We start from the raw sequence: 27,800 nt of genomic DNA, 5'->3' as shown, positions 1-27,800 counted from the left end.
TTTTTTTAATTTTGTGCAAAGGTATGAGCGTATGCATTGAGATAAAGATAGTCCCGAGAAATAGGAAATACTTGCACTTGCGAGAACGTAATTAATTATATTATTAAATTTCTGAATTTTCCTCTTACAAGTTACAAACATAATAATTCCTATCAAACCGATAATACCAGAAGTTAAAATGGTTTCAATATAAATCACACTACATTAGAATTAGATGCTACAAAAGGGGTTTGTACTTGTATTACAAACTAAGCAGGGCTGCAAGAGACCAAACCATCAGATTTTCCCGAAAAAAAAAAAAAAAAATGTAAAGGAGTCTTGATTCTAGGCAAGCTCAATGAAGAAAAGAAGCCACCACTATGGGACACCTACAAGATCCAAGTAGGAGTAAATTCCAAATTTTGACGCCCTTACATCATTAAATAGGCTATTAGAAATTATCAAAACCATGGAAAAAGAAACGAGGCTTAGAAAAAATAAATAAATACAATTCCTCCCTTTTGAACCAAATATACGCGAGGGCAGAACAAATATAGACACGAATTTACAGAACAGTATTGATATGAAGTGCTTTAAGCAGCGATGTAGCCATTTGTTTGACCAAAACTTGTCCTCCTAAATGCTGCCCATCTCTCCTTTCTTCGATTAAATTCTGAAGTTTTTGTGGAAGATCATTCTCGACTATCAATTGTTTTGGCCGAGGATGGTGCTCGTAAACAGCCTTAACAGAAAAGTTTCGCCGTAAGCAATTCATAAAATTATAGGAAGCAAATAGGGACTCTTTTGTACAATGATGACAAAAATATTAATCCTAATAAACATATGAATGAAATTCCATTTAAGATTAATACCCAAATGGTCAACTGCAAAACTAATATAGATATACGCTCAGCTTCGGGAGTCCTTTTCAACTACTTAAAACTTCTACAAAGGTGATAAATATTGACTAACGAGTCAAGAGAGGGGAAGGGCACAGAAGAAGACACAGGGCTTTGGCATGGATTGAAACGCTAAGTAGACCTAAAACTAACACAGTTGCCAGTTTGCGAGTAACTGTTTGAACACATTGATAATTTTCTATCACAGGAACACAAGGCACCTAAGTTTGCATATCAGGCACACGTCATAAAAGAGAAGCATTAACTGTTATTTATTCCTAAAAGTTGAGAAACGTGAATGGCCTTGAACTTGTATTATAGTTCAGCATCTCGCTGAAACTAAGCCCACATCAGAACTCTTAACAAATTGGGGACAAGTTTTAACATCTAAAGCCTGTTAGTTCTTGGAGACAAACCTTTAATTGTTTGAAAGCAACATCCAGCAACAAACAGAACAACCATGAATCAGTCACAATTCATTAAAAAGACTTGGAAATTTTAGCCAAATGATTCTTTTACAATTTTCTGCATAGAATGACACTGAAGGGAATATCAAGGAAAAATGAAAGGCAGGCAAAATTTAATAAAGATGACTTCCATTTCCTAATGACAATTCTTGAAAATACAACTACTGGCATTCTGCTCATTCCTTGAAGCAACTTAGATTACTGAAAGAAAATTCTTTCAAATAGCAAGGTGAGGTCAGCCAAGATTTTTACCAACACAGTACAGGAATTTTTGTGAATACATTAGGTTCACTAAACTTTATCTCCTTACTACAAACTATGACAAAAAAAACCACATGCAAGACTGAATCAAATGGGAAATGGAGATGGAGAGCGAAAAGTAAAAAGTATATGCAAGTATTACTTACCTTAATTAATTTAAGCAGATTAAGACGGGCTATAGCATCTTGGTGATCCAGCCTTGCAATGAGCAATGGTGTCAAACCATTGACAGCTAATGTTGTATTTATTCGGGATGATTTCCTGCATGCCAAAAGTAACATAGTGCTTAGAATTTAAGAAAGTACCAGAAGGAGAGCTATTCTGCAGTATGTAATTATTGTCAATGCCAAGAAAATAAGACGTTCACCCAGATATTTTGGTGACTACAACTACTTTTAAATTAAAAAACATCTAAGATTTCCCAAACATTATTATGCCACACATCAAATGCATATTGATCTGTGAATCAAAGTATTGAATGCTGACAAAATTAAACATAACTAGCTGATATATGCAGGTATCTAATCCTATCTGCACAGCACATCAGTCAGAATAAGTTATGCTGTATTTAAATAGTGAAAAGGCACAATAGACAATCTTATGAGGTTGGCATCTTCTGTACTAGCAACCCCAAAAGACTAATAGATAATCATATCAATATTTACAACTAGTAACAACTATCTCCACTGAAAAAAATAGAAGTTATATCACATACGTTATAATTTTCAGAAAAGGCTCCAATATGTGCACGAAATGTGGTTCAGGACATCTTTGAAAAAACTTCACCAACTTCTGAACTGCATCTTTTTTCAGCAATGCTTGTTCCACCTTGCGGTTGTCATTATCATGAGCCAGGCAAACAGCAATTGAATCCAATGCTGTCACAGACCAAACCTCATCCTCAAGAAGATTCAAATACACATCCAATCCACCATGGGCCCTTAATTGTTCCCTTGAATTGCGAGATGCATGAGCCATGTCACACAGAAGAGGTAATGCATGTTGTTTCAAGGGAGAATCAGACATTATAAAGTGCATTAAGTGTGGAATAATTCCATTCTCAGCAGCTTGTTCTTGTCTCCTCTTATTAATCTTGCAGAGATTGAACAGTGCATGGAGGACCTTAAGAAACACAAAATAATATGGAGAGATCAGAACCGAGTCAGTGGCAATAGTTAAAAGATCAATGAAAAAATAGCAGTATAATCATGCAGATTGACAGTCCAACTTAATTCAGTGATGACACTTGGACAGAGACGTAGAATAAACAAGACAAGTTTGTGGTGTAAAACACTTAGATTATTGATCCTATAGGAAAATACAAATTAAATGTGCAGCTAAAGCTTCAATGCAGTGTAGCTGCCATCCTCTCCATAAAACTGCAGTGAAACAAATTTTTGAGGCAGTAGAAACATTTTCCTACTTTTATTTACCTTCTTTTTTTTTTTTTTTTTTTTTCCTATTTGCATGGTGGGACACTCAAAACATACATACAGGTCCACACATTACATCAGAATATAATTCAAGAGCCGCTTCACCAATCATGCATGTAATTACCAAACAAGATTTTCATATACTGAACCTACAATAAAACAAAGTACACAAAAATACAATTTGCAATGCTAAAAGGCATATATTCATAGGAATTTAGGCTAGGAATCCCAACCTCATGATGTATTAGAGATACAAGCGGCCCATCTTTGAGATCAAGATTTGGGATTAAATATTTAATTGCATCTGCACGCTGAAGATTCTCTAAGCAGTTTGGATCGGTTGACAAATGATTAATACACTTCAGTATCTAAAACAAACAAGAAACCAGTAAGATTGCAAGAGAGAGAAATAATTTATAAAATCTGAAAAATTGAGGTAAAAAGAAAATTTTCTATATTACCTTCAAAAGAATAGGGGGTAAGAAAATTTTCTATATTACCTTCAAAAGAATAGGGGGTTCTATTCGATTGAACATCTGAAAAAGACGGCAAAGCAAGCTTTGGCTACACATGTAGGATTTTACTGTTGTGTCAGCCTGAGCAAACTCGAGCAGAAGGTCTGCTACCTTTTCCAGGTATTCCCTTGCAANAGGAATTTAGGCTAGGAATCCCAACCTCATGATGTATTAGAGATACAAGCGGCCCATCTTTGAGATCAAGATTTGGGATTAAATATTTAATTGCATCTGCACGCTGAAGATTCTCTAAGCAGTTTGGATCGGTTGACAAATGATTAATACACTTCAGTATCTAAAACAAACAAGAAACCAGTAAGATTGCAAGAGAGAGAAATAATTTATAAAATCTGAAAAATTGAGGTAAAAAGAAAATTTTCTATATTACCTTCAAAAGAATAGGGGGTAAGAAAATTTTCTATATTACCTTCAAAAGAATAGGGGGTTCTATTCGATTGAACATCTGAAAAAGACGGCAAAGCAAGCTTTGGCTACACATGTAGGATTTTACTGTTGTGTCAGCCTGAGCAAACTCGAGCAGAAGGTCTGCTACCTTTTCCAGGTATTCCCTTGCAACATCCGCATTTAATGTTGATACCATGTGGGAAAGTAACCCAGATGATGTTGCACTCCCTGGTCTGGCATTTAGAACACCAGAGCCAGACAGAACTCCTGATGCCGTTTGGGATGCAATCCCAGACATGGACGCAGCTACTTCATTAGATGCCAGTGTTCCCACCTTCTTCGTCACTGTCTTATTGGCAATTTTCGGTGTAGACTCAAGATTGCCATTCTCTCTTCCACGTCCAGAAACCTCTGTGAATCATAAAGGAATCATTTACCTAAATAAAACCAAATTGTCCCCAAGCATAAAGCTATTTAAGCTAAAGTTCAGAAAATAAATAAGAAAAAACAGCAACATATAAAGAAAATAGACAACAAAAGGTAAAAAACGCTAATATAGCTTTTCTTCCTTTAGTTGCTATGCAATCTAGAACTGAGTCTGCATTACCACTACAAACTACCAATATGCCATAGAGGAACATAGGAAAGGAGCCACATTAAAGGTCAAAGCAAAGCTCGACACCCAGATGCTTATAAACTACAACCTGGAAGTATAAAGTTGAAATGATACAGGGTCAAATTCCTAAAGCCATGGAAAAGTATATAAATAAAAGCAATCACCTGCAAATTCTGCCATCAGAAAGTCCAAATCGCCATTGGTTTTCTTTTCATTAGATGCATGTAAGAGGGGCAGTATACTTTCATGTCTTTCCATCCCGGGGAGGTGGCGCATATACTCCAGCTGACCAGAGATATGCCGGGAGGGTGGTTCCTTCTCCAACAAGCTAAGCAGAGGTCGAACTTGATCTGACTGAGTAGTCATTGAAGTAGGAAATCCATTAGATGCACTTTCTGGTGATTTTGGAGGTCTGTCTGTAGATGTCCTATTTGCAGAGTTAGTGATTCGCTGCTGTCTGAGGTCAATTTCTGCTCGTGAAGGATCAGCTTTCCATCTATCCAGGTCTCGCTCTTTAGACATGGCAGCTGAAGGTTCCTTAGTTGCTGAATTTGCAACGGGCTCTGGCAATTTTGAAGCGACTGCATCCAACACTCCATTGCTATATTGTGATCTGTCATTATCCACAGCAAGAAATTGGGAATCTGATTGATTGGCATCTAACCTCTGGGAATGAGACGTTGAACCTCGTGAAGGTTCTTGAGTTCCGATTAACAAGGGAAGATCACTCATTCCATGCCTAGCTTTAAGAACATCAGGCTGATCAGTTAAAGAAAGTGGAGCCTCACTTTGAGTGAATATAGGATGGCTGGAGTCCAAGGGACCAGAACGTGGTCGTTGAGCTGCCCCATCTACCGGAAATCCACCCCCAACAGATATAGAAGCTAGTCGAGTTGCCTCATTCAAGCTATAAAGTGTGTTAATAAGCCTAAGCAGTATCCCATTCTTTGCAGCTATACGGCAGAAATCATTTCTTGGGGTAGATCGCTGAAGCTTAAAGACTTGCCACATGCCGTCAATAGCTAGGTGAACCATTTCCCTGGATGTGAAGAACACAATCAGTGCATTTTCAAAGATTAATAGCAAAAATATAAAATATCAACAATAGAGGAGTAAGATGAACATAAGAATTAATGAAAATAAAAGGGAGGTGAGGATAGTGTTTTCACAACAATTATAAGGTTATTGTGGTCATTTGACTGTCTTCGTATATGGTGGTTAACCGTCGTTACAGTTTTGTTCACATAGTGGTCTGCTGGTCCACTTTTGCAAATTCATCTCCTTTCATTAATAGTATAAATTTCATTGTTTTTTATATTAATAATAAAATAAAATAAATCAAACCCAATAAGAATGTCTGGCACTCTGTTCCAGTGGAAAAAGGAGCTAAATATCACCATAATATCAAACCCACTAATTATTTGCCACAATGAAACTACGTGCTGACCAAGGTGGCCAAACGGTAATATATAAGGTCATGTTACTACCAAGATCATCAAATTAGAACAATGACCAATTTCTATATTATGATCACAACTGATGCAAAACATCTAAGGAACAAGAAGATTTTAACTTTCAGTAAGTCCATTAAGGAGCAATCTAGTAGAAAAGCTGTGTCTCAAAGGAAACATAACAATGCATTTGCAAGATTGTTTTTCCTAAAAGAGACAGGCTTCTTATTATCTTCAAGTGAATGAATATTTTGAATAATGCATGTAAAAAGAAAATTTTACACTTAATCTTTCCCCAAAGTATTCAAACCACATAAATTTGGATGGTATTCAAATGATGCTACTATCTACAGATTCTATTTGACCGGATATCTAAACATGACCAAACAATGTTCCTCAAAGAGGTATCTCTGCACGTTTATACTGTATTATGAGAACTTTATACAGTGCATGGAAGCCTCTATGCACTCCAAAAAGAATATTCACTTAATTCTGATAGGTNTTCAAGTGAATGAATATTTTGAATAATGCATGTAAAAAGAAAATTTTACACTTAATCTTTCCCCAAAGTATTCAAACCACATAAATTTGGATGGTATTCAAATGATGCTACTATCTACAGATTCTATTTCACCGGATATCTAAACATGACCAAACAATGTTCCTCAAAGAGGTAACTCTGCACGTTTATACTGTATTATGAGAACTTTATACAGTGCATGGAAGCCTCTATGCACTCCAAAAAGAATATTCACTTAATTCTGATAGATGGTATCATTAGTGGATGAGCAATGTTTACTCATATAGTTTTACAACAGATTTTTCATGGAAAAAAAGTCATTTTTAAATTTATTGACTTCTCTGGTCTGTACTCACTAATTCCTACACCAATCTTTCAAACTGAGAGACAAACCTGTATTTTGCATAGTCAGCCTCTAGAAAACCAACCAAAACAGGAATTCCACGGCAAGCTATGAACATTTGCAACGTCAATGAGCTGCAAATAAGAAAACTCGTGATATGTCCTAATTCTATTTTCCAATAAAGAAAAGCAAGAAATTACAAGCAAATAAAGGAGAAAATTCCAAACCTTGACTGGCAAAGCTGCTGCAAGAAATAAGCTGCCTCCATGCGAACTTCCCGAGGACGATCAGGTACAGCAAAGCTCATCACAACAGGGATCTATCATGTGGCTCAAAATTAGTAAAATCGCATCTAATCTACAAAAAAATCCCACCCACTTGTCTTTTCAAGAGCACAGGAAAATAAAAAACATGGTAAATATAATGTGAAACACAGTGCTAAATATTACTGCTGCAATACTATCGTGAAAAGGGAATCCTAAAATCACCCAGAATTCATGTTCCTTTCATTTATGTTACACACAAATTTGATTTACTTGACTATCCAACAATAAAAACTAGTGTATACTATAAGAAGGTCATAATAAAGACAGAGGTAAGTCCACAGAAAAAGGACTATTCAACTGGAGCAAATTCACAAATGTCAGCCTCCTTTTCAGAAGCCACCCAACCATAAATGTCAAGCAATTATCAACTTATGGAATAATAAAGCTTGAATGAGCATACTACTTACCAAACCAACAAGGCAAGCATTTTCCTGGAAATCGGAGTTATCTTTAATAATCTGATTTATTAGTTGAAGCACACTACATAAAACCTGCAGTCATAAAAAGCGCTAATAAACTCAAATGATGTTTGTTAATTCCAACTTCTGGCATATACTAATGAACACTTAAAAAATGAATAAAGGTTCATATAGCTAACATACTCGAATTTTAGGAACATCAAGCAATTCCATTAGAGGGAGCAAACCATGCTGGGTAACAAAAACAATTTTCTGCTCAGGCCGCTGGTGAAAGATAGATATAAGTTTCTGACAGGAAGAAACTATTGCATCTTCAGATTCATCTGATCTTAAGGATGTGACTAATCTGCTAAATTCAACAGCCTACAAAGCAAAAACATAATAAGCTTCAAGTCTATGCAATAATAAAATAAAAACTTATATATAATTTCTCAAATCTGTTGACATGTTCAGCAGGAATTAATAAGCAAAAGACATGAAGAATTGACATAACATATGTTCCAGAAGCGTAGGTCATAGGTTGTCATAGGTTTAACTCCTTTAAAGCAATACTTAGCATAGGAATATACTCTTTTAACTTTGACTAGTTGAAATTAAATCTTATATCTCATTCCTAAACTTCAACTGCAAACTACGTTAATCATACATGTCAAATTTAACCCACCTATTGAAAGTGGATTAAATGTCATTATTCTGAATAAAACATATGGTGTCATTTATCCAACCCAAATAACTATGAGTAGCAGAGGTTGTTTCAGCAGAAATTTAATAAATATTAAATAGAAGATCCAAAAGGGAGTTCAATGTCATTGAAACCTTCACTAGGAAAAAAAAGGATTCTCTACTGAATATATAAGTAATATATCGGTGGAGCCTGACCAACTTAGAAATAATCACAAGCATTTTTAACTCCAAACTTCAATTCACAATCAAGAGAAAGATCACATACCCTAACCAAAAGTCACTACATAATCTACAGAACATATACTTTTTGCTTAATTAGTAGAACACAAAATGCACACAAATCCAGTGCAGATGAACATCGATATCAAACCAATCAAGACTGCTTATGGTAACAAAATGCTGAGTACCTGTAGAGGAAAAAGGTTTTCCGGAGGCAATTTCTCATCAAAAACCTGACCCAAGAAAAAAATAAATAAACAATGAGAACCATATAATAAGACATTAACCTTCTGAACTCAATGCAGATTTTTTTTCCTTTTATGATTATAATAAAAAAGAGCAATCAACCTCAATACTTCAAACATACCAAGCCATCAATGTCAATATCGTCCTTCAAAACACCTATCATTAACCGCAATAGGTCCCCTCCACCACCATTTGTCTGCCCCATATCATTCTCCATCTGTTTCTGAGCAATTGTAGCCCTCAATTTTGTAGCCAAGTCATTTTTCCCAGGATCAGTAACAGATGCATTGCTTTGGTTCGCATGCGATGTGGATGCAGATGTTGAAGCTTCAGCTGCCCGATCCTCCATGTTTTTCTCCAATGGATGAAATAAATCATCCAAGGAAGCATCTCCAGGAGTGTCACTAAATCTACTCAGCTCATTCTCTCCCAAGGTTGTTGATGACTTTACAGCCTTCAAAAATGGAATTTACACAAATCCATTAGGTTCAATTTTTTAATGTAGTAATCAGACTCCTAGGTAAGCTTGAATCCAGGCCTTGGATAAACCACTACTAGCCCTCAGAAAATTACTGAAAAAGAAATGAAGGGAAAAAATAGCAAAAACAACATCGTTTAAAAAAAAATTGGTAAATAAATGTATGAACACAACCAGGATCAAACCCATAACTTTTGCTCTGCACCCTACTATAATGGGAAAAACAGATGCCACTAGGCCCAAAGACCATGGGGATCTAATATCATCCATTACTAGGAAATGAGTGAAGTTATTTATTACATTCATTTTGTTGGCTAAAAAACTTAATAAATTCCTTTGTTCTTAAGGTAGAAACACCAGTCATCTCAATGAAAATGTTATTAGTCCTTTTTTTTCTTTCTTCATTTGGCAAATTAACATCCACACACCCAAGCCACAACCTTTTTTTTCCATCTTAGCAATGATTTACCGCAAGAACTGTTCATGACAAATATTTTATCAGTGCATACAGTTATGCAAGCCTTTTCTGGTACTGTAAAAAGAAAATTTAGATCTAACAACAAAAACAAAATTATGATGAACAGCAATCAGAATAAACTGATATTAATTACAATTAATTTAAGGTCCATGTTGTTTATGATTTGTAAATAATTTTCAAAAACTATGACTTGTTTCCCAATACTTTTCATATCGAAAGATTGTTTCCAAAGTTAGAAAACTATAGAAAACAGTTATAATGAACTTTTTTTTTTTTTTCATTTTCTGATTGTAAAGTAGCTTTTAGCGTTGTATCTAATTAAAATCTGAAAATATTTTTGAAGACATTTCAAATAAATAAGTTTTCTTAAGTTTTACTGTTTCCCTTCTTTTCACAGAGAAAAAAAAAAGGAATTATATTTAAATTCTAAACTGAACAGGGTCATACCTTCTGAAGATTATTATTTTGACTTCTCGGAAAACCAAATGATTTATTCTCAACATTGTTAGAACTTCCTTTCCCACCATGTTTAGTAGCTACATTTTTTCGTCTTGTTTCAGGAGATCCAGCCTCACCACTGATCAGCATTTCCTCCTGATCACTTGTATTTGATATCTCTTGAAGCTCAGTTGGATCCTTTGCACCCACAACTTTATTAGAAGATATAGTGCAAGACCCAGTTTGTATAGCTGACTTCTCAAGAATAGATAAGGTGGGAACTTGATCTGATTGAATGACATCCTCTAGATTTTCTATATTTTCTATTCTTTCTTCAACAAAATTACCATTTGAAGAATTTTCCTTATCAGATTTGCTCAAATGCGTAGCTTCCGGCAAGTCTTTCCTAGAGCCCTGAAAATTTAAAGGCCCAAGTCATTAATGAAAAACAAATACACTTCAATTACTTCATCTTAAATTGAAGAGTAGATAACTCTTAGCACTGCTTATTTTGTACTTTCTTTAATTTAATTTATCCAATTCCTTTTGCCAAACACATCACTCTGTATATTGTTTCATAAAAGGGTATTAATTTGCTCCATTGAAAGTCCAGGTAGAAAATATTCTCACAGTCACAGCTGCTCCTGCTTTCTCTGTTGAAAAACCTTCACCAGCACTCCAATTATCTTCATTAGACATTTCCGCATCTGTCGAAACATCTTCATGTTTATTTCTGCCAAAAAGAAGAGTATTTAGTGAGGAAGCATACAATAACAACAGGAGTAAAACACACTTCACTGGAAGTGCAGATTAGATTCAATGCTTCCATAGAATACAAAAATCCTGATGGTAAAGACATAAACCAAAGAAAAAATAAAATAAAATCATTCTTCAGCAGGGTGGGCTAGATGAAATGTAAAAAGGATAAATAGAAGACAAATGGAAGAAACACTAACAACTTCTCGACCTAAAAGAAGAATACCATTGGGCCAGAATTCAAAATCGTTAGTCAGTACAACAGAGTTATATCTCCAATATTTCAGTCAGACATTTAACAGAGAACCTAAATTAAAGCCCTAATAGGTGGCATTTACTGGGATCCCATGCAAAAGATCTCATAATAATTACAGGATGGATTCCACCATTACTACCACTAAACCAAACATGCAACAAACTCAATAAACTCCAGCAACTTTTCATTCTTGGTAAAGATTTTTCCATATTTTATCACACAGCCTGTTTCAAGATTTAAAGGAATTTTCTATAGAAAAAAAAAAAAAATTGAATTAATGAAGTAAATTGTGTTACAAGAGTGGACACTCTTATCATTGATTTTCAACTTAGACCAAACCATGTATCAATCGTATAAATAGAAAATGTTGAAGTATGAACAACTAAATGATTTTCATATGTTAAAAAAAAAAAAAAAAAAAAAAAAATAAAGAAATAAAGAAAATAAGAAAAAAAAGCCTCAATTTCCAACATGTATATATTACTTGAGAAGTCCAACAAACTTAGAATTTTTTATGGAACCTAGGAATGCCTGACCCATTCATACGGTTCACCAAGTTAAAACTACTGCCAGACCCTACAAACTTGGTACTTATGAGATATAACATCCCAATAAACAGTCCTACAGGAAGTTGTACCCCTAGAAATCAAATCATAAAACCTGAAACAATCAGTGCACAAGTTTATTCTATCAATACTAGGATAAAAAAAGGGACAACAAAATATGCCGAAGAGCAGAGAATTTTAAAAAGTTCACAATTAAACTAGTGAAAACTATTAAATTCCCATTTGCTAAAAAATGATATAAGCACCAGCAGCGAGAGTAAAAAAAATGGTGGAAAATTTAAAATTAGTAAGAAACTTGCAATTTAAATTTTCAAAAACTTGCATATGGTTATAGTAACAAGTTTAACAATGTCTCTGATGTACAGGAATTGAATTACACCGTCAGAGTTGCACATGGACGTGTTCAGTGCAATAAAATACAATATGTATATATAAAGATCCAAATCTCTTAAGACTAATTTGTAAAAGTCACTACAAACTTATGAATTAGCATGTAGATTGAAACCATCAAAACTTCTGTGCATCAAGAACATAGATTCCTTGCACAACAGGCAACTAAATAATATATGGGACTATAAATGTATCTACCTCACTGGTCCACTATGATGAAAAGGAGGCTGCAGTGCACGTCTATAGTTCTGTATCCAAGGGTGAGATAGCAATGTCTTTGCATCAGGCCTCTGTCGAGCATCCTGGAAAAAGCAACAATAGGTCATGCAATGAATGATGGAAATGACAGTATACTACACATCAAGGGGAAGTCAAACAAATGGCATTCACCTCTATATTACAAGTTAATTATCCTGCCTTGCTTCAATCACCCCCACTCAAAAACAAATCGTCATACAAGTGCAAACTAGGTACTAATTCTTCTATCTCATAAATCTCATGCATAATGACTTCTCTCATTGCATGTCAATCAGTGGCTCTTTTATAAAAAAAAAAAAATTATTTATTCTTAATTTTGTTGACATTTTATGAAATACATAGAATTGCTATAGGAGTTAACTATAACTATCTTGATCATAGAAGTGGACAATCACAAAATACAACTTTAACATCCAGCATCTTTTCACTCATGCAAGCATCTTCTTGGAAGTTAATGCCTTAATGATCAAGAGATCTACCACTTCAAGGGTGTCCCTCACTTTGGAAGATGTACTAACTGTAAAGTTCTCTAACTGCACATCAGTAATTAAGGAGAAGAAATTTTGGAGCTAGTGTTACAAAATTTATATGATGCAATCTAAGAAATAATGACAAACTTGTGACTTTTGGAATGTCTGCACAACTACTACAATTTAGTAGAGAGATGACATAAGTGCTTTCACCAGCAACTACTTTACTGAATCAAAAACATAAGACCAGTCACCCTCTTTCTAAATAATTAAAGTCAAAACATCAAAAACATCAAATAGTCATGAAGTATGAAGTTGAGGTGGCTAGAGTACTACATACAAAATTCTATGATTAAACAACTACACTGATCTATGACTTAGAGATGAACAAAAAACCTTGAGCAAAAAAAGAAAAGACTATTTATCTTGCACTTTACCTTCTTAAAGCATTGACGCAGAAAGTCAGTGATGTCAGGAGATAGGCTATCAGGTATTGGAGGACGCTCATCCTGAAATTATTGGAAAAGAAAAGTGGGGAAAGAGGAAAAAATTTGTCATCATTACAATAAACAACCTAACAATAACAATATTTTAGAAATTCTAGCAGAAAGGTATAATTCTAGGAGCACTATGGATCATAAAAATCCATCAGGCATTATGAGAGATCAATGTGATTTTAACAGAAATAAAAAGAAGGAAAAAAAATCACAGGATTTGCAGGAAGCATTTGGTTCCTCATCCTAATAAATGGGTAACAATTATGAAGAAACCATAGATCAAACCTGGACAATACGAAAGAGAGCTGGCATAGGCTGCAGATCATAGTAAGGAGGCACGCATGTAAGCAATTCAATCACAGTGCAGCCAACACTCCAAATGTCAGACGCAGCACAAACCCCAGACATCTCAATCACCTGCAACATATTTCAGTTTCATATGAACCCATAGACACCTTAAGAAACATGTAATAGACAATGGAAGACATAATTTAAACCAACTAAATGTGACAAATATTATTTAGACATGATCACATTTGACAAAGAAGTAATTAATCACAACATCTAATAGGTCTTAGTCTGGGCTCCTGCAAATTACTCGCACCCAGGCCTGACACTGTCAGCCATTGCATTGGCAGGCAGCAGTTTACAGAAAAGTCTGTTGCTTGTCTCGTGTGGGGAGCCTACAAACAAGTAGCATGTTCTTAAAACAAAATGCACAGTCAACAAACATTTCTCTCTTTATTCCCTTTTCTCTCCTCTCAAACCATTATATTCTCTATTTATTCTCTAAAAATCTATTCCTGAAATGATGTGTTTTCCAGCGAAGCATGAAGAAGAAAGATCCTTCTATTTCTTTCTTGCTACATCAGCAGAAAGTAGCCAACAATGTGCAACTCCTCCAAATTTTGACCATGTCTCTTTCACCAAAGGCATGAAAATGTTCCATCAAAAAGGGGCAAAAGAGCCAAAATATATCACTATATTTTTGCCGCCTGAATTAGTTTATACCACAAACTTAAAGCATTGCTACAGTCCAAGAACAAAATATCCAGAGTTTTAAAATTTTTTCTCTGCAGGCAAACAAAGAAGCAGATGAACATATATTAGGGATATCTCTTTGAATAACATCATCTATATCAACTCTAACTTGCAGCAAAAGTTTAAGAAAAAATAGCACCTAGATTCCTGAGGTCTGCTACAGTATCACAGTCATCCCCTGCAGTTCCAAATCTATCACACCCCTTAAAGCTCAGGGTTTCTAGTTTCAACACAGTAAAGATTATAAAGGTTATGATGTCATCTCATACATCTTATTCTGCATTAATTGAATTTTCCATTGTTTCCAAAAATAACGCTTAACTTAAAGTTTTGCTTAAAGAAAAAAAATCCCTCCAAAATTGCAAAAAAAAAATAACATCTACACGCACTACACTTGTCAACCATCACCACTGCACCAAATAACACTGCCCATATACGCTATCAGGACACACTGATATCTAAAACCCTGCAAGCCTTGCCATAAAAAACCACCGGATATCATACAAGCATTGCTTGAAGTATTAAGGATGTTTAACCAAAAAACTGAACCCGTTTTGCATCGTCTATGACTTCAATGACATAACAAGATAAAAAAGCTTTTGATTTAGAAGAGGAAGAACCCTCAACAGGCCCTACATGGCCTCATTTGCAAGCTGTGTATGAATTTCCTTTGACGTTTGTGGTATCACCAAAGAAGGGTGCCAAATTGGCTAAGCAGTATATGACAATTTTTTTAACTTCTTTAATAAATATAAATAAATAAATATATTAATTCTCTAACCAGGACATCCTGACATAAATTTATTTAGACCATGCACATACAGCATTTGATCTGGGTTATTTAGTCCAATGTAATGGATCTAACGGTAAATATATATGGTCCTGACTGATCTCTAGTCAGGACATCCTGACATGAACTTATTAAGACCATGCATGTACACCATTTGATCTGGGTAACAGATGCCCTTAGTAGAAAAGTCTCTTTATCTCAGATTACTGTACAGGGATGACTACAGCAGGAGATCTTCCAAGAAGGAATTGAAATTGTGATTAAAGGAGGATTGGCTCAAATGGAGATCAAACCCACTTTAGTGGAGGAGATCAAGATGAAACAGGCTAAAGAAGATATCAGCAAGGAGATCTGCCAACCGATGACAGAGGGTAAAGAGACAAACTTTAAAATAGTCGATGGGGCACTGATGTTTAGAGATAGAATATGTGTACCTCATGATGAAGAACTAACTAAGGAATAAAATCCTTAGTGAGACATACGATACACTTTATACAGCCCACCCTAGGAGTGTATAAATGTAAAGAAAAACTATTGGTCAGGTATGAAGAAAGACATTGCCAATTATATTGTCAGATATATAATATGTCAACAAGTAAAGGCAGAGCATCAGAGACCTTCAAAATTACTCCAACCCTTAGAGATTCCTAAATGGAAATGGAAGGATATCTCAATGGATTTCATTGTGGGACTTCCTAAAGTTCAGCGAGGATATAATGCAATCTGGGTGGTAGTTGACAGATTGACCAAGACAGCTCATTTTCTACCTGTGACACAACTCATTTTTTACCTATGACAGATAAGATAGATGCATTTCGATTAGGGTAGTTATATGTCAAAGAGATTGTGAGAATACATGGAGTATCCAAGACGATTGTGTTAGACAAAGATACCAAGTTCATATAAGCTTTCTGGGTTGGAATGCAGAGAGCATTGGGTACAAAGTTAGCCTTCAGTATGACTTATTATCCTCAAACTGATGACAAACTGAAAGGACTAACCAAGTGATTGAAGACATGCTTAGAGCTTGTTGTATGGATCACAAGGCAAAATAGAATAATATACTTCCACTAATAGAATTTGCCTACAACAACAACTATCAATCCACTATCTAGATGGCCCCATATGAAGCATTATATGGAAGAAGATGCAGATCCCCTTTGTACTGGGATTATATTGGAGAAAAAGATTATTTGGTTCAAGCAGTTGAACCAGAGATGACACAAAAAATGATTGAAGATGTCAAGCTTATCAGAGAAAGAATGAAGCAAGCCCAAGATCGACAGAAGAGCTATGCCGACCTAAAAAGAAAAGAAGTAGAATTTCAAGTGGCCAACAAGGTTTTTGTAAAAGTCGCGCCTTATAAACATATTATGAGGTTTGGAAAGAAAGGCACGCTTGCTTCATTTTACATTGGACCCTTTGAAGTATTGGAAAGAGTAGGCAAAGTAGCTTATAGACTTGCGCTACCAATGAGCATGGAAAGAGTCCATAATGTTTTCCATGTCTTTTTGCTGGGTAAGTATATTAGTGATCCTTCACATGTGCTTTAGATGAAGACAGTGGAATTACAGGATAATTTGACTTATGAGGAACGTCCAATTCAAATCCTTGACAGAAAGGTAAAAGAGTTCAGAAACAAGCAAATTTCACTAGTAAAAGTGCTTTGAAGGAATCACAAGATAGAAGAAACTACTTAGGAAATGGAGCAAAATATAAAAAGTCGATACCCAGAACTGTTTCTATAATTTCAGGGACATAATTATTGTAAGGGGAGAGGAAATGTAATACCCAAGATGTCAAAGGTATTTTCTCAACTCAAAATAGTCCTTTAGATGTTAATTTTATGTTAAAAAACATAAAATCTAACTAAGAACAAAATAGTCAATTCATTTGGAACGTATGAATCAATTATCCATAAAAGGATATTAGGGGCAAAATAGTCATTTTGCCTATGGATAAGCATTACAAAAGTCAAGGATGAGTAGGTTTAATGGCATTAAGTAATAATTATGTTTAGTGTTAAATGACCAAAATACCTTTATATGAAGAATTAAGGACTTATGAGTTATACAATAAAAATAATTGGGCCAATAGCATAATTCTGGAAAATTAATGAAATATTTTCCTATAAATGATAGGAAAATTCGTTCAAGCCAAGAGGAGACATCATTTCTTCAACATTTCTTCCATTTTCTCTCAAATCCTCAATGAAACAAGCTTTCCCTCTCTAAGTTTTAAAAGAGTTTTGCATAATATTTTCAAAGAGAACAAGATAGGAGCCTTGAATCTTCAAATTAAAGGGTTTAAGGAGTAAAAGAAGATAAAGGCAAAGGATTTGGTGGGGAAATTCTTTAAAAAGATAAGGAAAAACCTCCCATGACTTTAGGGATTATGCTAGGGTTTGTAAATTTTAATGAAACCTTAAATTAAGGCTTTAAGACATAAAATTTGTTAATGACAATTGTAGTTGAACTCATTAATTTTATTTATTGCCTTGAATTCATTATACATGAAGTAATTGTCATTTATGTTTTATGAGTTGTTATGTTTAATTGAAGAAAATGAAGTATTGTTGTTGATTGTGGCAAAACTTGTAGTATTGGAGGCCACATGGTATTGAATGGTTGCTATTAAAAGTGTTAATGTGTTGTTTGCATTAACATGTTATAGCAATGATGGATGATTATGAGAATGAGGTTTTACACTTCTTTTAAGATGTTAAAGACTATTAAGAGAAGATTTATTTGATCCACAAACTGACCTATTTGTTAATTGTCAATAGGAATTGATGTGACATAGTTTAATATGAAAAATTCAGATTTGGTAAGTTTAGGGGTTATGAACATGCTTCAATATTTCGACCATAACTTAAGTTATAAAAATCGAAATGAGATGATTCTTGAAGCACTAAAAAGTTAAGACATAGCCCTATAACTTTTATGTTTACACCAAGAGCCAATTCATTTAGGAAATGGATGGAAAATGGCCTGAAGAATAAACTTCTAGTTATTAAAATTTAAAATTTAACATAATTGTTTATTATGATTATGAATTGATTATATATTGATGTGATTAAGCCATATACTAATGTTTACCCATTACTTAGATGATTTTTTAAAGATATATATGGTCATGATGTGAATGCATGATTAATGTTATGAAATGGCATGAAGATGCAATGTAATACATGTTTTAAGATGATAAATGTGACCAAAAGGTAATGCAAATGGATTGATAATTCATAGATAAATCAAAAGTATTAAGCTCACTAAACGAATTGGCTTTTGGCCTAAACATAAAAGTTATAGAACTATGTCTTAACTTTCTAGTGCTTCAAGAATCATCTCATTTCGATTTTTATAACTCAAGTTATGATCGAAATATTGAAGCATGTTTAACATAACCCCCTAAACTTACCAAATCCGAATTTTTCATATTAAACTATGTCACATCAATTCCTATTAACAATTAACAAATAGGTCAACTTATGAATCAAATAAACCTCCTCTTAATAGTCTTTAACATCTTAAAGGAAGTGTAAAACCTCATTCTCATTGTCATCCATCATTGCTATAACATTGTAAGTTAATGCAAACAACACATCAACACTTTTAATAGCAACCATTCAACACTATGTGACCTCCAATACTACAAGTTTTGCCACAATTAATATCAATACTTCATTTTCTTCAATTAAACATAACTCATAAAACATAAATAGCAATAATTTCATGTATAATGAATTCAAGGCAATAAATAAAATTAATGAGTTCAACTACACTTGCCATCAACAAATTCTATGTCTTAAAGCCTTAATTTAAGGTTCCATTAAAATCTACAAACCCTAGCATAATCTCTAAAGTCATGGGAGGTTCTTTCTTACTTTTTTTTTTTTAAATTCCCCTACCAAATCCTTTGTCTTTATTTTCTTCAATAATACTACCCTCACTAACCCCTCTCACTAACCCCATGTGGGTGTTTGTGATTGGCTTAGTGAGGCAGGATCCATTATTGGACAGGCGGGACCCATGTGAACTGATGAATTGTGAGTTGACACGTGGCATTAGTGAGAGAAAGTTAGTAAGAAGTGTTAGTGATTGTAGTGTTACTCTATTTTCTTTTACATCTTAATCCTACATATATAACATTATACCTTAACATCTACCTCGAATCTTCAAATCACATCAAAACTAGCGTTTTCAATCCTTACTTTAAACCCTTCAATTTGAAGATCCAAGGCTCCTATCTTATTCTCTTTAAAAAAATTATGTAAAACTCTTATAAAACTTAGAAAGAGAAAGCTTGTTTCATGAAGGATTTAAGAGAAAATGGAAGAAAGATTAAAGAAATTATGTCTCCTATTGGCTTGAACGAATTTTCCTATCATTTATAGGAAAATATTTCATTAATTTTTCAAAATTATGCTACTGGCCCAATTATTTTAATTTTATAACTCATAAGTCCTTAATTCTTCGTATAAAGGTATTTTGGTCATTTGGTTCTAAACATAATTATTACTTAATACCTTTAAATGCAATTAAGCCTACTCATCCTTAACTTTTGCAATGCTTATCCATAGGCAAAATGACTATTTTGCCCTTAATACTCTTTTATGGATAATTGATTCATACTAGGGTGGGCACGGGTAGCGGGTAGAACCGGAACTGGAACCGGAACCGGAACCGCACTGTACGTGTAGGTTCCGATTCCATTTTATTGGAACCGATATTGTGCAGTTCCGATTCCGATGTAGAGGATCAGGAACCAAAACCAAAACCTAGGAAAGGAATCAGAAGCGGGTACCCGGTTTGGAGTTGACCATTTTGGGATAGTGTTAAATCTGTTGCTGCTTTGTTTACACTAGTTGTTCTCTCATTCTTCTTTTTCTTATTTCAATAATTGCTTGTGTTTTGATTTTAATTGAAAAATTTTATGTGAATTGTGATGAATTGATTGAATTCAAGTATTGTCTAAAGATTAGAGGATTTATGAGTCACATTGAACACAAATGAATGAGTAATCAAAAGTTGAAAACTACTAAATGTAGGTTTTCTTAATTTGTTAGGGATGCATTTGTAAACTTTTAAGGTATTTTTCTTATTTTTTAATGCAGGTTCCAATTCCTTATATTTAAGAACCAGAACCGACAGGTTCTAATTCCAGGTTCTTATTTTGGGAAGTTGCACTGTGCAATTCCGCTTCCAATTTTCCTGAAAAATGAAAGGTAACCGAAACTGCTCAACCCTAAGCATGGGTAACAAGTAGAACCGAAACCTGCGGGTAGAATCAGAACCGGAATCTACACTGTGCGGATAGGTTCCGATTCCATTCTATTGGAACCGACATTGTGCAGTTTTGATTCTAGTTCCTACAGGTTTTGAAACCGGAACCAAAACTTAGGAAAAGAACCTGAAGCGAGTACCCGGCTTGGAACCTATTTGGAACCTGTTTGTGTTTTGGTTTTGATTAAGAAATTTTATATGAATTGTAATGAATTTATTGAATTCAAGTGTTGTCTAGAGATTAGAGGATTTATGAGTCACATTAGACACAAATGAATGAGTAATCAAAAGTTAAAAACTACTAAATAAAGGTTTTCTTAATTTGTTAGGGGTGTATTTGTAAGCTTTTAAGGTATTTTTGTCATTTTTAAACTAATAGGGGCGTAATTGATTTTTTAAAAGGTACCCAAGTAAGGAACCGAAACCTACATTTCAAGTTCCAGTTCCCTGAATTTAAGAATCAGAACCGATACGTTCCGATTCTGGTTCCTTTTTTTTTGGAACCTGCACCGGCGGTTCCAGTTTCGATTCCCCCAAAACATGCAAGGTACCCGAAACCGTTCACCCCTAATTCATACCATTCCAAATGACTATTTTGAGTTTGGAACATACCTTTGACATCTTAGGTATTACATTTCCTCCCCCCTTACAATAATTTCGTCCCCAAAATTATATCTTGCCACCTTCGGCTCAAGGGCTTTCCCCACGCGCCGAACATGTCCAAGGTATTGTCCGCTATGGATCCTTCTGGCCACGCCTCTTTTGGACCCCCACAGCTTTGTTCTGCTCCGTGGTCTCTCCACCTTGCAAACACCTCCCTCATGACTTGAACCTTATACCTTAGCCAAGTATATATATACTGTGAGTAACGGGTAAAACAGGTACAGGTCCACGAGTCATTTTTTTTTCATGGGTAGGAAAATACATGACCCGTACCCGCCCGTACGGGTACAGGTCTACCCATGGGTCACCCATTTCCCACATATATTTTCACATTTTATTTTATCTTTTTTCAAATAAAAGTAACCATCTCTAGACCTGGCAAAAAGGTACCCCGTACTCGCGGGTCAACGAGCACCGGCATCAAATGGGCAAGAACGTGTACCTCTAAAATTTACCCGTATAAAAGTTGCCCGTGCCCGGCTCGTTTTCCAGAACATAACTTGGAATAAGGAGATAGAAAAGCTCGAATAAGCAAGGAAGAAGATATTGCAAATAAGGAGATAGCAAAGGCTTTAACACTCGATGTGAGTAGTTAATGTTGTAGTTGCTGGAAATTTTAATTGGGAAGAAGAAAAGTTGGAAATTTTAATTGGAAAGAGGAAAGAGAAGATGAAATGATAATTGAGAAGAGGAAAGAGAAGATGGAAATTTATTGGGAAGAGGAAAGAGGAGATGGAAATTTAATGGGATGAGAAAAGAGAATATGGAAGGTCTCGTGCAGAGAGGGTGATGGAGATGGGTTACTTTAATTTGAAAAAAGATAAAATAAAATGTGAAAATATGTGGGAAACGGGTGACCCGCGGGTCGACCCGTACTCGTACGGGCAGGTACGAGCCATGCATTTTCCTACCCGTTAAAAAAATTACTCGTACCCATTACCCGCAACTACCCGACCCGTCAGTTTGCCAGGTCTACGCATCTCCATCACCCTTTCTGCACAAGACCCTCCATCTTCTCTTTCCTCTTCCCAATAAATTTCCATCTTCTCTTTCCTCTTCCCAATTAAAATTTTCAACAACTACAAATCAAATACTCACACCGAGTGTTAAAGTCTTTGTTATCTCCTTATTTGCAATAGCTTTCTTCCTTGCTTGTTCAAGCTTTTCTATCTCCTTACTCCAAGTTATGTTCTTCCTTTCGTGTTGCATTGAGTAATGCAAGCGTTGAATCTGCTTTCAAAGTTCCACAAAGTTATTACAACTCAAATATTGTTATTGAACCTTAACTTAAGTTTTCGAGATCATGGATACTTCAGTACAATCTTGAAGCATTTATATTTCACCGCCAAGTCATGTTTTTGGTTCCAGTGAAAAATACAAATTCCAAACCTTTAATCTTACATGTGCACTGAAGTCTTCTGTTGCTTCTGATAAAAACGAATCAATAAAGAGACGAAACCTAACAATAACAATAAAGGCAGCTAACAAAGTCACTGGGTTGTTTGAGAGAAACAGAAAATGGAGGTCTACCTGAGAGCCCAGATGAACGGCGCTTTAAAGAGGATCCTAGAAGCGTGAGAGAGATGGCTGCCTGAAGAAGAAATGGCGACTTGAGAGATGGCTGCGTGAAAGAGAAATGGCGATTGGAGAAATGGCCAAATGAGCGTGAGAGAGATGGCTATGTGAGAGTCTAAGAGAGATGGTGTGAAATTATGAGAGATTGAGAGAAATGGCGTTAGTCTGTGACTGTGAGAGAGATGGTGAAAATGGAATTGGGTTTGGGTGTTTGGTTAATTGAATTAGGGTTTTAATTTTTTAATGATTTTTTTAAATAAAATGCAAGTACCCGCAGGCATTACCCGACCCACCCGCATTTTTTACGGGCGGGCCAGGTACGGATAACTTTTATACGAGTAAATTTTAGAGGTACCAGTTGATGCAAGTACCTGTTGACCCACGGGTACGAGTACCTTTTTGCCAAGTCTATATATATATATATATATATGGTCCTGACCAAATTTACATCAAGATGTCCTGACTACATATATATATATATATACACCACCGAAAAACAAAATCTACCTTTTTCCATGTAATTCAAAAATCCTAAAAGAAATTATAAACAGAACACATTTTTCTTCTTTGTTGGTCAATTGCTTTCAGTTCAGTTATTGACAAATAAGCCTCTTATTAGGCCCAACTCAAAAGTTGACTCATCCTTCATATTAACTGCTTCAATAATCTCTATCAAAGCCAACTTCAAGCCCTTTTGTGCCTAATTTTAATTTCTCTTCGACTAAAAAGATTAACAAGCTGAATTCTATCTATTTTCTTTCCAAACTGCAGCCTATCCAGGCTTTGTCGCTTTTCTATGTAACATGATTAAACAGTAGCAGATTTATAGAACTTGCAAAAACAAATATTGGCATAGACCATCAATCTTTTCAACAAAAAAATTATGCATTAAGAGTGACAATACTGCAAGCATTTCATGGAATGTTTAGGAACACAGAAGAGCCTAAAAATTGGATTTATCTGGAATCTGTGCTAGTAAATCTTATTTTCCTTGATGTAGAAACAACTCATCAGTTTCTGTATATATTTTGCCAAAATTGAATGGTTTTTGAGCTTCTTGTGGATAACTGGTCCACTTCGTACTTGTAACTCCTTAACATTTTCATTAGTATATTCTCAGCATAAAAAAGAAATTAAAAAAAAAAAAAAAAAAATGAAACCATCAGTTAGGATTAAACCTAGCGAATATGCTGAGATAAAAAGACTCAAAAAAATACCTCAGGAGCCATCCAGTATGGTGTTCCAACAACTGAATGCGTGTTAACATCAGCCTCAGTTAGCTTTGTGGCAACACCAAAATCAGCAAGCTTCACAAGACCCTAAAAGTAAAAACCAGGTCAAGTATTTCCTAAGCCAATCTCAAACATGCTGAAGCATTAATGAACAGATAACAACATTAAGACCATAAGACTTCAATAAAACTGCAGAAGCAGCAAAGATATATTAGGTACAAGATACTGAACATTTAACTTACGTAAGATTTTAAACTTTATAGACTTCAAGGCCAAATAAAATGGTGCAGGTAAAATAAATTGATGAAAAAAGACTTCCATTGCCTTTGTATTAGTCTAACCAAGAATATATCCTAGCAAACAATCAACGTTATGCATCATTAATAAAGCAGATCAAATATCAGGTAATCATATTACCACAAATCAATATCACATCTGATATTAGAAAAGTGCTACAAATCATGGAGTTTTTTCAAACAAAAATAAACAAATAAAGATACTAAAAATTTATGCAACCACAGTCAGTCCTATCAAAGCCACCATACTGGAAAAGATAAAGATAGCAAACTTCTGGTGCTAGGAGTAGTGATTAGCAATAGGAAATGGAAAGACCTACAGCATAGATTACTATATCAAACAGTAAGTTATGGAGATTCAGCACAATTTGTTGGTAAACAAAATGCTCTTAAAAAAAATACATCAAGGAAAAAGACAGGAAGAAAGCAAGACATAAGTCACCTCTTTGGTTGTCAATATGTTAGCACCCTTGATATCTCTATGAATAACACCTTGTTCATGAAGATAAACCAAGCCTTCCAAGACCTGTGTCATAATTAATATTACCAGACTGATGAAACTTTAACCCCAATCAATAGAAATAAATTGCACTAGAGCTAACCTGGGCAATGTAAACAGCCACCAAAGATTCTGGAAAAGGCCCAAATTTATTTGGCTTAATAATATTTGCAAGAGAGCCATTCTCCACATACCTGCAACAAATGAAAACTACCACATAAGCTTTTCTAGACAGGTTCTCATAATGCTACGCTTAAGATTTTTTTCAACAAAAAAGTCACTTACTCAAGAATTATGTGAAGATGAGTCTTTGTCTTCAATGACCCAAGATATTTCACAATATTTTTGTGGTTCAGATTCTGTAAGAGAAGGAAGATATTTGAATATCATGAACAAAAAATTCCCAGAATTTCATGACATCCCTTTTTTTATTTTATAAGAAACTATGATTTCGCCCCTTTTCATTTTTTATAAGAAACCAGAAGTTCAGCATATCCCATTGAAAACATCCTTTAAGACTTAATACTAAATACTGGCAAAAATATGTCAAACTATAGCAAGAAAAAAATTGAAAAAACAAATTCCAGTGGATAAGTATAGAGATAAAGCTACCTTCAATAAATCAATCTCTTGCTGTATGTCAATGAATTCCGCAAAGAAACAGCATAAACAGGAAAAAGCAACACATCAGCCAACTTACACAGTGGAGACCAGAAAAAAAATATAATACAGAAATGTTCCTATTAATTCAAAAAAAATTACCAACAAAAAAAATGAAGTAAAAGTTATGCCAGAAATTATGACTCTTTGGGAACTGAATGAGAACTGATATGAAGATAAGATAATTCTTTTAAGACACACAATAATAATATTTCCATATTTTCTCAAAACACGAATGCACTCACGAAATATTAGAACCCAATTCTAACAGTCAATAATTGAGTGAAATTTGAATTTCTTAAGCAGGTCCTCGGGATGGGACATGATAATCGCATGAAAGAACTCTTTAGTTTCAAGTGGCCTTGATAGTAAGCTTGTAAGTTTTTACTCAAACCTTCCACCACATATCCAAGAAACAAATTCATCTGCAAACAGAAACACACACACACACTAAAAAAAAAACCCTTAAAGTGCAATGATATTTCTTACTCTGTATCATTATTAGCATATAAGTTATACTGCTTATATTAAACAAATAAGCAACTAAAAGAATATATATAAGCAAACACCCAACTCAATTACAGGATAGACATTGCAATGTAAACTTTTTACACTTTGAACTAGGTTTTCAACCAGCTAAAGTTTTCCATAATCATAGCTATTCTAGCAATGCCTGACGCATTTAAACAGCTAATTTGCATTCCACTGGTTCCATATCCGAGAGGTAAAATTTGAATGTTAGTATTATACGCAGAGAGAAACCAGCAAAAATAAAATGACACTAATGTCTGATAGGTCACCATCCATCACACAAAATTTACAAGAAGAGAAGAAGAGGGGAGGGGGGGGTAGGCTATATGAGTGAAAGGAAGTTTGTTAGGGGAAAAGCCACGTTGCACACCAGTTAAAGAATAGAGTAGGGTCAGTTGAATATAAGTAGTGGACAGAGTCTGTAAAAGGGAGAGGATGGTTTTAGTGGGAATTGGTCTTGGAGGTTCCTAGCTCCTCAAAATGCTAGTGCTATCTTTTACATTTCCTATTGCATATTTTTCATACTTTTTCATGAATAGAGTGTCAATCCTTTGTCAGTTCAGTTCAATATAGTACAGACGTATCTCATTCATCTTGTTGTGATTCTTTCGGCTGATTAACTGTGAGGAATTGTGGCTAGTTTTTCTGGGTTCTTATCAATGTATGTCTACGACATTTGTAAACATTAAAAGAAGCAGTTATTTCTTGACAGGATGACTATGCCTTTAAACTGAATGAACCTAAAACTGAAACACACTAAACATTCTGTACGTAGATTAGTAGCATTACCAGGTTGCCTCCTTAAATAATTCATTACAAAGTTTTTTGCTAATATAAAATTTAAGATAATAACTAAAGAATAATGATTCTACATATCACTGTCTTCAAAAAGCATCAATTTGAAAAACAATAAAGAAGATGATGATGAAAAAAAGGTTTGAAGGAATTGAACTAAATACAAAGAAATAAGGAACCAAACCATGATTATATTAAGATCCTCTTGAGCTATATTCTCCAAAGAAACTTGTTTAATTGCAACGAAGTCACCATTCTCCAAATCCAAGCCTTTGTACACACGACCATAAGCACCTTTTCCAATTTCATCTCCAAGCATCTAGACCAAAAACAAATTAAAAAGAAAAAAAGAAAAATGGAAGTCTCATAGTCAAATAGCACTCCATTTTGGTTTCGTAAAACTTTAGTTATTCACTATTTGGAAAAGCAAAAAAAAAAAAAATATATATATATATATATAAGCCTCCTCTCATTCAAGTCCAGTACAACTGAATTCTAACTTAAATTCTTTAAATTTTTTGAAGAACCTACTGTTTAAGAATTCATTTGAAATCAAAGAAGCGCACTGAAAATATATAACCAGAAAACAACTGAATCACAGAAAATGTCGGAAAAGTAGAAGAAACTGAAATGACAAGCCCATACAAAAACAGAACTGAAACTACATAATTCAGTGAACAGTCATAAATATTTTTTTCTTACTTTCTAAATCCGACCTCCAATTTCGTTCACGAAAAAAAAAAAAAGAGGGAGAAAGGAAGAGAGAATCACAAACCCTAAGAAACTTCACTTTTCGAAAAGATTTTAACAGAAGAAATAACTTAAATTAGAGGGAAATGGGCTTACATATTTGTTGTCAAGAGTCTTGGATTTGTGAAAAGCCGTGGATGTCATCTGGCGAGACATCGCTGGCACTTCAAGTGTTCGTCAAAACGAAAATTGCAATTCAATTACTGGGTTTGGGAAAGTAAACCCTAGAGATGGACCATTTTAATGAGAGAAATGGAGAGAGTATGGAATTCCGGCGAAAAAGCCAGAGCTCCGACAGAAAGAAGAGAGAGAG

At 34.6% G+C, this 27,800-nt stretch overlaps 1 protein-coding gene across 1 annotated transcript; it reads right to left on the bottom strand.

The window, feature by feature from the left end:
- Nucleotides 1-295: 295 nt before the first annotated feature.
- Nucleotides 296-27,800, bottom strand: LOC116105364 (MAP3K epsilon protein kinase 1-like). Its single transcript, XM_031391825.1, has 24 exons — nucleotides 27,584-27,800; nucleotides 26,922-27,056; nucleotides 25,364-25,384; nucleotides 25,037-25,110; nucleotides 24,855-24,945; nucleotides 24,695-24,778; nucleotides 23,942-24,043; nucleotides 13,656-13,787; nucleotides 13,311-13,382; nucleotides 12,344-12,447; nucleotides 10,808-10,910; nucleotides 10,187-10,591; nucleotides 8,905-9,237; nucleotides 8,726-8,770; nucleotides 7,818-7,997; nucleotides 7,623-7,706; nucleotides 7,117-7,208; nucleotides 6,940-7,023; nucleotides 4,740-5,614; nucleotides 3,982-4,370; nucleotides 3,715-3,849; nucleotides 2,322-2,728; nucleotides 1,753-1,867; nucleotides 296-721 (listed from the first exon to the last, which is right to left on the bottom strand). Exons 1-24 carry the CDS (start codon nucleotides 27,641-27,643, stop codon nucleotides 545-547), a joined length of 4,299 nt encoding a protein of 1,432 aa, XP_031247685.1. The 5' UTR covers nucleotides 27,644-27,800; the 3' UTR covers nucleotides 296-544.

Source organism: Pistacia vera, unplaced genomic scaffold (assembly GCF_008641045.1).
Source record: "Pistacia vera cultivar Batoury unplaced genomic scaffold, PisVer_v2 Contig1009, whole genome shotgun sequence".
NCBI classification, from domain to species: domain Eukaryota; kingdom Viridiplantae; phylum Streptophyta; class Magnoliopsida; order Sapindales; family Anacardiaceae; genus Pistacia; species Pistacia vera.
This window is presented reverse-complemented; position numbering and strand designations above follow the sequence as displayed.

What these genes read in the sequence shown, in the direction of transcription:
- LOC116105364 (XM_031391825.1), bottom strand. Translation starts at nt 27,643, where the DNA reads ATGTCTCGCCAGATGACATCCACGGCTTTTCACAAATCCAAGACTCTT. An exon ending in AAAATAATAATCTTCAGAAG is followed by an intron (nt 9,238 to 10,186) that starts GTATGACCCTGT and finishes CCATTTTTGAAG; the next exon opens with GCTGTAAAGTCATCAACAAC. An exon ending in ATCTGCTTAAATTAATTAAG is followed by an intron (nt 722 to 1,752) that starts GTAAGTAATACT and finishes TTTTCTGTTAAG; the next exon opens with GCTGTTTACGAGCACCATCC.